Source organism: Aplysia californica, unplaced genomic scaffold (genome assembly GCF_000002075.1).
Source record: "Aplysia californica isolate F4 #8 unplaced genomic scaffold, AplCal3.0 scaffold00122, whole genome shotgun sequence".
Lineage (NCBI taxonomy): Eukaryota > Metazoa > Mollusca > Gastropoda > Aplysiida > Aplysiidae > Aplysia > Aplysia californica.
This window is the reverse complement of record NW_004797392.1, coordinates 314,946-325,952: the sequence shown is the minus strand read 5'-3', so window position 1 is coordinate 325,952 and position 11,007 is coordinate 314,946. Positions and strand designations below refer to the sequence as shown.

At 39.3% G+C, this 11,007-nt stretch overlaps 1 protein-coding gene across 1 annotated transcript in view; it reads right to left on the bottom strand.

The window, feature by feature from the left end:
* The window catches only part of LOC101850324 (lysosome membrane protein 2), a gene marked incomplete at its 5' end in the record, with an annotated part of 42,112 nt that extends 32,268 nt beyond the window's left edge, over nucleotides 1-9,844 (bottom strand). Inside the window, 1 exon segment of the mRNA XM_013081250.2 lies at nucleotides 9,684-9,844. Within this exon segment, the coding sequence (XP_012936704.1) occupies nucleotides 9,684-9,844 (161 nt within the window).
* Nucleotides 9,845-11,007: the final 1,163 nt, after the last annotated feature.

Genomic DNA, 11,007 nt, shown 5'->3' with positions numbered 1-11,007 from the left:
CATACATACATACATACATACATACATACATACATACATACATACATACATACATTCATACATACATACATACATACATACATATACATGTGTTGTTGTTGTTGTTGTTTTTCTCTGAAGGGCAACATACTGGATGTTTATATGGGAAGGGCTCCCGCGTTGAATAGCATGCATGGGTCTCTCAACGTCCAATTTTGGCCGTGGGTGTGTTTAGAAGGTGCTATGCTATTTAACGCGGGAGCCCTTCCCATATAAACATCCAGTATGCTGCCCTTCAGAGTAAAACAACAACAACAACAACAACAACAACAACAACAACAACAACAACAACACACCCACACACAATAATTGTATTGAAGATTTTTTTTTAAAGTTTCCCAGTACTGCTTTGTCTTAATTTTTTTTAATGGATTTCATTCGTCAGCATATTTAATGGTAGGCCGACGTTGACCAAAGGGCATCTCTGTCGCCATCCGTGTCTATGGTGAACATAACAGGAGCAAAAATGTTCGGAATTTTTTTTAAAACGTTTAAAAGTTTTACGGCACTTGCGACACAGATCACATGAGTGACAAAGAAAATGTTTTACACTACAAAAGAGCCTGTAAAGAGAGCCATTAAAAGCAATAGGAGGAGAGATAAGGACGATAGATGTTTGATAAAAAAGAAGGGCGTGAACAACGCATGAGCACCTTCTAAACACACCCACGGCCAAAATTGGACGTTGAGAGACCCATGCATGCTATTCAACGCGGAAGCCCTTCCCATATAAACATCCAGTATGTTGCCCTTCAGAATAAAACAACAACAACAACAACAGCAACAACAACAACAACACACGAACGGAGACGAAGAAACAGACAGAGGAAACTATGGGAAGACAACATTAAAAAAACCAAAAACGACTAGACTTTGCAACAAGGACAAAGAGCTCATCCGCTCCAGTTTAGAAGATGAGGAAATTCCGACATCATGTCGTGTTTATAATTAATTCCATCCCCGTTTCCAAAGCTTTCGGAACTAAAACTATCCGTCTAAATCAGGGATTACCGAACTACAGTCCACTGGCCATATTCGGCCAGTGGGGTCAGTTCGTCAGGCACGCCACCATGCAGGGGAGAGAAAAAACATCGAAGATTGTGTGTTGCGTGTAACGTGCTAAGGCGTTGCTTACCAAAGTAAGTTGAATACGTCTTTCAACTCTTGGCTAACACAGCAAACGAAACAATATGCTTCTATTACAGACTTCATTACTTCTTGCTAACGTACCACACTCTTGTTACCGGCGTTTGGGTAAGTTTAACCGTTACATGATGTTTTACCGTCGCACACAGAAGATGAATTAGATTGTGTTGTGTTGGTGTTTATATGTGGTTGCTTTTAAGAACAAGCAGGCCAACCCAGATTTCGGGGATTTCCAGAAAGCTTGACCTACACCAAAAGTGGGAATTGCCCTACCTATCAGAGAAGTTAGATTTCATTGGTGTGTATATTTGTTTGGTAATAGAGAAAACTCTCATTGTCTTTTTAAAAAACCCCAAAAACAACAGAGCAAGGGGCAAAAACTTTACCTTCCATTTTCTCAAAACAGCATTTTTCGGGATAGCCCACTATATAGTGATTAAAAGCGAACATGTGTAAATTCATCCTTTCGGAACTAAAATTGTCTTTCTCTACCAGGGATTACCAAACTACGGTCCGTTGGCTGGATTCTGCCCGTGGGGTCAGTTCGTCTGGCCAGGCTCACTATCACCATGCGGAAAAGGGGGGGGGGGGGCATAATATTAAGATGTGCTGTGTGTTTGTTACTTGCTCAAGACTTGGTCACCAAAGTAAGTTGAAGAACATCCAACCAGATGTTAACTGGCACGATCAGTAGGCAGACCCTTTCATGGATCATGGAGAGGAGGGAGGGGCAGCTATGGAATTGAGCCGCCTGCAATGACGCCTATTCTCAAACAAGTAAGTAAGTAAGTACAACACGTCATTCAACTCTACAGAACAATTAGTGAAACATGCCTTTTTATACTACTTCATAACTTCTGGCTAATGTATCACACTCTTCGTCGGAGCAGAACTATCTTTTCCCCAAAGTGTACTTAAGTGACAAAATAGTTCTGAGGCGACGTCTAGTTGCCGGCATTTGTGGTTAGTCTATCAGCTACACGCATCGAAGTCGCACGCAGAAGAATTGGGTTTGATTCCTCTAAGTGGTGTTTTAAACGACGTGAATCTCTGTGGTTTTTACTGGAACGTGGTTGTCCCCCTCTTAGCACAGACCGGCCTTGACATGCCTCCTAAATACCCTAACGTAGATCGGCGGGGCCATGAGATGCCTCCTAAATTAAATACCCTAATGTAGATCGGCGGGGCCTTGACATGCCTCCTAAATACCCTAACGTAGATCGGCGGGGCCATGAGATGCCTCCTAAATTAAATACCCTAATGTAGATCGGCGGGGCCTTGACATGCTTCCTAAATACCCTAACGTAGATCGGCGGGGCCATGAGATGCCTCCTAAATCAAATACCCTAATGTAGATCGGCGGGGCCTTGACATGCCTCCTAAATACCCTAATGTATGTCGATGGGGCCGCAAAAAGAAAACCCACCAACATTTATAAAGTGGAAAAAACATTCATGCTGCTTAGAGTTTGTGAGATTCTCAAATACGTGTGAACTAAAGCGTAATATTATAATGGTCTTATTACATTAAGATTACGCCATTCTAAATCGTTGACATTCCAGCGCAAGGCCTTTTCAATAAAAAAAATTTTAAACCCACACACCACAAAGATGAAAACAGCCATGTCTTCTTTTTTCTCTGGGCAGAAAATATTCCTGGATGTTGATATCATTTCAAACTCATGCACAAATTCTCAGTGCATTTATTTCAGAATAAAATAATAAATAAAATAATAAATAAACAAACAAACAAACAAACAAATAAATAAATAAAACAAATAAAACAAACAAAATAAACTACTACTACTACTACTACTACTACTACTACTACTACTACTACTACTACTACTACTATTATTGTTATTATTATTATTATTATTATTATTATTATTATTATTATTATCATTATTATTATTATTATTATTATTATTATTATTATTATTCCTTGTGCACAATAAGACTCGTTGATCGGTAACGCCGTTCCAGTTTTGCTGTCTTGATTTCATGTCAACATCAAGCGCTATTTTTCGCTAGGCGAATTGTCCACAAACAGAACAATAAGTGTGGGCTGTTGGGACAGCGTCAACAAAGTCAGGATTTGACTGACTTGATTTTCATGATCTCTGGCTGATCTACTTTACAGGCTTTGTCGTTTTGTTTTTTTGTCCCTTAAAAACAAAAACAAAACAAAATTTGCAGCCACACAAGTCACAACTTTACGCTGTTGTGATCGGTCAAGACAGAAAGCCTCCAACTCGTCCACATCAACGGAGCAACCCTTCAGAGAAGTCTTCAGAGTGTCAAAAGATAACTGAGATATAACATAGAAAAGATAACTGCGACATCTGAGTGCAACAAGGGTGCGGCGAATGAATAAGCAGGCAGTCACCATGTTAGAACTATGGGACGTAGGGAAGAAAGAGGGTTAGAATGACCCCTTTGCATTTCAAAGATTGATGATACGGCGTCCCAAAATCTGTCCAGCTTTTGGGGCATTCAGCACAACACGAAGTTCAGTTTTTAGTTTGAGAAAAAGACAGACACATCGGCACGATTAAGTGTCATGAAGTGTGCAGGAAAACGAGATAAGCAGACAAAAAACAGCAGATATGTCACTAAGAATTCATCAGGACCTACAGCTGTGTTGCTTGGTTTATACAATGAAAAACTGCACTACGGCATTACACCAATTTCGCAAGTTTGGGAAGACAAGTCTTGTGATGGAAACCACGTGACATTCGCGTTCCTGCTTTCATTTCTGTACACACAAAGGCTTTATGATGTCATATTCATGTTTTGTAACTGTTGGTATCAAAGGCCATTTGCTAGGCTTTGTTCAATGGTGTGTGGTGATTATTTTAGGAAGACACAGTTAAAAAGTGTTTTTATCCACCTCTCTGATATTCCTAATTTGAATGTATGTAAGACTTCAGCATTTATTACTGACAAGCCTGTTATTTCATATGTGCTGTTTTATCTGGATTTTGTTTGTGAGTGGGTTTTTTTCGGTTTTTATTTCTTCGGTGATATTGTTTATATTCTTCAGTGAAGCAGCATTGGCTTTTGTCCAGGATTTTATTCAGGGGAGCAACATTGGCTTTTGTCCAAGATCTAGTGGATAATGTCCAAGCGTTCTTTCAACATCGTCTAAAAGAATTGATAACAGTGATCAAAACTACGGTATGTATTAGATATGATATATAACCAGCATCTACAGAATTAGCATCAGTGATAAAAATAAAAGTCCAGTTAGACGCAAGGAAGTAGTAACTTCACAAAGTGTCTTTTGTCTTTTTACTGGGACAGTGAATTTTCCTGCGTCAGGATTAGCCCTCCGAGCGGTTTATTTATTTATTTATTTATTTATTTATCTATCTACATGTATTTATTTACTATTTATGTATTCATTGATTTATTTAATCTATGTATTTATTTGTTTACCTACTTATTTATCTATATAATATTTATATATCTATGTAATTCCTCTTTTTTTCCCTTTCGTTTTTAAACGTTTATTTCCTTTTATTGGGGGCTATTGCGGTCTAGAGGTTACGGTGTTCATCTCTCATCCATTAGGTCCCGGTTTCGAAACCTGGCAGCGTCGGAAAATTTTCTTCTCAAATATTTTCTCCTTTCACCTGCTTTCCTTTTAATCAAAAATTTCGGCCCCCCCCCCCCCCCCTCCTTCCACCCCCCCTCCTCCCAACACACACTTTGCTTCTGACTCTTTCTGCTGCCTTTCTATTGCTACTTATTGGCTCCTTCTTACTGCTGTCTTTCAACCACACCCCTGCACTTATCTGTCCCCCTGGTTTTATGCACCCCTCATAATTTAGCCAAATTTGATAATTTTTGGCATAATTTCTGATTATTTTCCTTTATCCTTCTTTGTTAAAATTAACAGAATCGCATAATTTCACATTTTGGGGCTCAGTTTGCACAATTTCAGAATGTGTCTTGCGTAAAACGACGGGGACAGACTTATGGTAGGTAAGAAGTACCGCCTAGCCTTCTCGAATAAGGGCAAAAAATCTCGCAGGTCCCGTGTGCAAGTTGCGCACATTAACGATCCCTTGGTGGTCCAAAATCAATAAGAGTAGGCTTCGTCCGCTACCCGGGCAAAATTCAAAATTAATTCCTAACAAACGACAAAAATGTTTAATGTATACCGTGCGCTCATATGACCTTACGCAGTTGCGAGCTCCGAAAAACACTTACCAAAACAAAACAAAATCTCCAGAGCAGCAGTAAAGTAATACGGGAGTTCGCTTTTGACCCCTGCCCCCCCCCTCCCCCCACATCCCCACCCATTTAAAAAAAAAAAAAAAAAAAAAAAAGTTTGATTAGCAACGAGGAAGCAATAACTTCATGTCTTTATACTGGGTCGATGTACTTCACTGAGCCAAGATTAGCCCTACGAGCAGGGTCGAAGCTGTCCACCCCTTAAAGATCTTCGTTGTGAGTGGATTGCATGTTATTTTATTTCTGTTTTATATTTATTGATTTATATTTCTTTTTAATTAATAAATTTCTTTTTGTCTTTATTTATTTCTATTTATTTATTATTTATTTCATTCTGTTTCTTTTTATTCATTTATTTATTTAATTCTGTTTCATTTTATTAATCTATTTCATTCTGTTTCTTTTTATTTATTATTTATTTCTTTCTATTTATTTCTTTATTCATTTATTCATTTATGTATTTATTCATTTATTCATTTCTGTATTTATTTATTTCAATTCCTTTTTGTTTACTTATTTATTTATTTCTATTTCTTTTTATTCATAGATTTATTTCTATTTATTTGTTTAGTCCAATTTCTTTTTATTTATTTATTTACTTCTACTTCTTTTTATTTATTTCTATTTTTAAAATGTACTTATCTTGTAAAAATGTGTTTGTTTGTTTGTTTGTTTGTTTGTTTCTTTCTTTTTTGTGTTAAATATCTGATATTAATTTTATTCATTAAAATTGTTTTATCTATAACTATCATTTATTCATTTGTTAAGCATTTATTTTATTTTTTTATCTATCTATTTATCTATCTATCTATCTATCTATCTATCTACCCATCTATTAATTTATTTATTTATTTCTGGGGGGGGGGGGGGGGCGGTCAGCTGCGTAAAACATTTACAGTCATCTCAGCAATTTCCATAGTCGATGGTTAATTATTAGACTCTAACAGAGAGCAACAGACGCAAGAAGCTGAAAACGCAGACACCAGCTAACAAATGACATATTCGTTAAGTTTTAGTTTTCGTTAGATTTTTACGGCACTTACAACACAATAAGGTCATATAAGTGCCGAAGATTAGAGGTGTTACAAGAGAGGGACAAATATAAAAAAGAAGGAGAGATAAAGCCGACAGTTGTTTCACAGGAAAGAAGGAGCAAACCACACCAGAACACCCGCCAACCACCCATGACACTTTCGTAGATCTAGTGAAATTAACGAACGCAGAGCATGAGAAGTACATAGTGTCAGCACATATACAGTCGTGCCCAGATATAACGAACGTGCGCCAGTTGTGTACCGGTTAGGTGTTTCGCTGTCGCACTTAAGGGACCCGAATTCGATTCCCGGGGGGAGGAACATTTGTATCGAGTATCTCGATCTTTCTGATGGGATGTTGTATTCCTCTCAGACTGGGTTGGCCCTGATAGCCTGGGTCGGAAGTCCGCTTCGCTAAAAGTTCGAAATTGTGTGTCCACGGAGGGGGGAGGGGGGGGGGAGGGGTTAAAAACAACTATGCTTAAAAAATGTATGTATCAAAGATGCATTATCTCCTGTGTTTTCATCTTTTTGTGTGCTTTTGAGTGTCGTGGGCATTGACAGTACAGCTTAACACTCAAGACTCAAAGAGTCTTGAAAAGTGATGTTATTGAAGACTGCAAGGTGTATCCAACAAAGATCGCACATGTAATACAGAAGGTATTATTTTGTTTTAGTAAGAGTTTTACGGCACTTGAAACACAAGATTAGAGGTAGATTTTTTTTATAGTAGAGTGTTTTACGGCGCTCGCAACTGCATAAGGTCATATGAGCGCGCGGGACACACCTAATATTTTCAGTTAGTAGGAAATTTTGAATTTTGCCCGGGTGGCGGCCGAAGCCTACTCTTATCGATTTTAGACCACCAAGGGATCTTTAACGTGCGCAACTTGCACACGGGCCCTCCGAGATTTTTCGCCCTTGTCCGAGAAGGCTAGGTGTAGACCTTCCCTACCAGAAGATCAGGGGTGTGGCTGAAAGACTGCAGTAAGAAGAAGCGAAGGAGTAGCAGTAGAAAGGCTGCAGAAAGAATAAGGAGCCCAGAGGAAGGAGCAAAGGAGGTGAGGGGGTGAGGGGGTGAGGGGGTGAGGGCAGAAAGTGGAGACGAAAGCAGACGACAGAACATTGCTAGAGAGAAGGAAATGAGGTGAAAGGAGACAAATTTAAAGAAGAAAATTTTTCGGTCGCTACCCGGATTCGAACCCGGGACCTTTTGAGTGAGACGCCAACACCTTAACCTCTAGGTCACGAGAGGTAGAAGTGGTACAAGAAAGTAACAAACACAAAAAAGAAGGAGAGATTTAAAGAGATAGATATGTACGATAGGATAGAAGGAGTAGCAAACCACACCAGAGCACCCACCAACCACCAAAAACAGAAGGTATAGAGCGCCGTAAAACCTTATACTACTAGAAGGTATAGGCCTAGGGAGAATTCAGCGACACGGTGAACCCAGCGGAGTCGACTAGATAGACGCAAGCTGAAAAAGTTTCCACACGTCGCGAGATCATAATGTGAACTATCGGACTATCAACTACTCTCCTTCAGGAGGCAGAAGGAGAAGAAACGATGGGAGGATCACATCTAAGACATCGATTTTTTGTTAGTTTGAGTAAAAAGAAGCACATTGACACAATAATGGTCATTTAGTACTAGAAAAAGGTAAGACAGACAGACAGACAGACAAAAACAACAGTGAGAAAGTAATGAAGTAGGACCTACCAGCGGCACCCACCGACAACCTGCACATTTAAGAGAGGACACGTATAAAGACAAAAGAGACTATGAGCAAGACCATAATTCAAGAGGGCTGGGATGAGTTTAGTGGAAAGTCATCCGTGCTTTTGTTTGTCTGCTTGATTGAGTAAAGGGAAGCACATCGACAGAATTAAAGGTCAATTTTTAGTGCTGGAAAAAAAAAATAAGACAGACGAAGGCACGAACAGAAACAACTGAGGGAAAGTAAAGAAGTAGCACCTACCAGCGGCGCTCTCCAAAGACCCACACAAGTCCAACAATCGAAAGGAGTGGAATGAGATTAGTGGAGAGTCAGTCATGATACTCCAACGGTCGACAGCACGGCTACAAGAACGATGTTTCTTCGCTTTCAAAAAAATCATTCTGATACTTGCCAATACAATTAGGTCATATAAGTGTCGAAAATTAGAGATGTTACATAAGAATAATAAACACAAAAAGAAGGGGAAAGGATAAGGACGACACTTGTATGATCGGAAAGAAGGAGCAAACCACACCCGAACACCCGCCAACCACCCATGATCGACGTTTCTTGTACGCACTATCTAAGCAGTACCATTAATTGTAAATGGACGCTTTTGGTGCCATTTTTTTCCTTTTATTAATACTCTTTCTGAAAAATTCCATCGGGTGGAAACAATGAACCTCTATTTTAATAACCAGAAATGTGTCGAAACAGTATCCAAGTCTTTACTTTTAATGCTCTTCTAAAATGACAACAGGGTTAATAGTGATAAACTATTATCACCATTATTATTTGGGCTGCACTAATAACAATAATACCATTTGAAGAAAGACTGTCATACAGTGAAATCTTTGAGGAGGAGAGGGGGAGAGGTTAGTGTTACTAATAACATTACATGGTTCTCGGTGCACTCCTATAATATACTGATCGACGGGCGGGCGCACCGTCAGCTCAACTGGTATCTTGCTGGACTACGGACTATATGGCCTTAATTCGAACTCCAACGGGTCGTTCTGAACTTGGGTTGTTTTGAGGAGGGTTTTCAGGCTCCCCGGCTATTCCACCCGGTTCTATCGGCGAGAGACGCTAAATTGGGCGATCCCACCTTTTAAATAAGTTTACTCTGTTAAAAGGGCCGTTAAACCTGTGCCATGCTACACTTACTCTCTTTCTAGTGTTAGTAAGGGTTTTACGGCACTTGCAACACAATAAGGTCATAGAAGCGCCGAAGATTAGAGGTGTTACAAGAGAGCAACAAACACAAAAAAGAAGGAGGGGAGAATAAAGACGATAGATGTTTGATAGGAAAGAAGAAGCAAACCACATCAGAGCACCCGCCAACCACCCACACTTACTCTCTGTGGAGGTACAATGAGAGTCAACAACCAAAAGGGAAGTTATGGTCATTATTGCGTACCCTTTCTCTCAGCCTTTGGGATGATAACCAACATCGAATAACACTGAAGCTGGCAAGGAATTCAACTCGTGAGACTTACTTACCTGTAGACATACGGGCCCTTTTCTACAATTGAAGGCGCTTCTTTTCCAGCGATGACCTCATCTGGGTTCTGCACATCAAAGACGTAGATGCCAAATTGTACTGGGACTGGAGGGTCTCGCCAGAAACCAAATGCCAGGGTGCCATTTTTGATGGGAAGTTTCTGAAAGAGAAAGGGGTAAAAATAAGCACATCATCAACACTAAGCAACTGTGACAGGCAGAGTATTGTCTCAGATGACATTGTGAGAGACGGACATGTTAGGCACCAGTGACAGGCACAGTTATATATCAGATGGCACTGTGAGAGACCGACGTGTACGGAGACCTGAGTCCGAATCCCTCCCACCACCCGCCTTTCAGGGGCTGTCTTGTGAGGTTTGGGTTTTTTTTTGTTTTAGTAAGAGTGCAACGGCACTTGCAACACAACAAGGTCATAAAAGTGCCGAAGATTAGAAGTGTTACAAGAGAGTAACAAACATTAAAAGAAGGAGGAGAGATTAGGGAGAACTGAATGATAAACAGACAGCACAGATCTATACCACATAAAAACAACAGTGCGGTCAAAAATTCGTGGCGCAACTTATCCTCAAATATCTTTTTAACGGTTGAATTATTGTCATCCATACTTTGCACAGCAGTTTGTATCAATTTGTCTTATCTTACTCATATTTTCCAACAGCAATTGAGATTAGATTTAAAAACTTTTCTACATTTGTTTATATAAAATACTACAAGTCTCCTTCACGCGAAAAATACAAATATTGTTGACAGAACTTCCCACTTCTCACACACATTTTGCATCCACATATGGCTTACGACACAGCTCCCCCATTACACTTTTTAATGGCAAAACTAGTTATAAGAAAATAATTTTATAGTGAACACTTTTTGCACTAAAAGTTCTTTAAAAAATGAGTTCAATAAAGATAATCTTACGATAAGAAAAAAATGGCGGACTTGCTTTTCTACGCGTCATTGCCCTTGCAGTAAACCTTTTAAAATCAGTAGAAACCACCCATCGGGATTTTTAATTAGTATTTATTGTTGCATTTTCTAGAATAGAGCTAACAGTTTACAAAAATATTGATCTGTTAAGACAAATTGATACAGGTCACTGTGCAAAAGGTGGAGAGTTGAGGAGACATTTGACAACAAGTTACGCTACGAATGTTTGACCGCACTAGAGCGCCGAAGTGAGCGTATAACAAAGTCTTATATGTTCGCTTTTAAGCACAAGAGGGCTATCCCTAAAAGTGCTGTTTCGAGAAAATCGACTGGTTCAGTTTTCTTTAAAAGACAAGGAGACTTTTTTCTATAAGTAAAC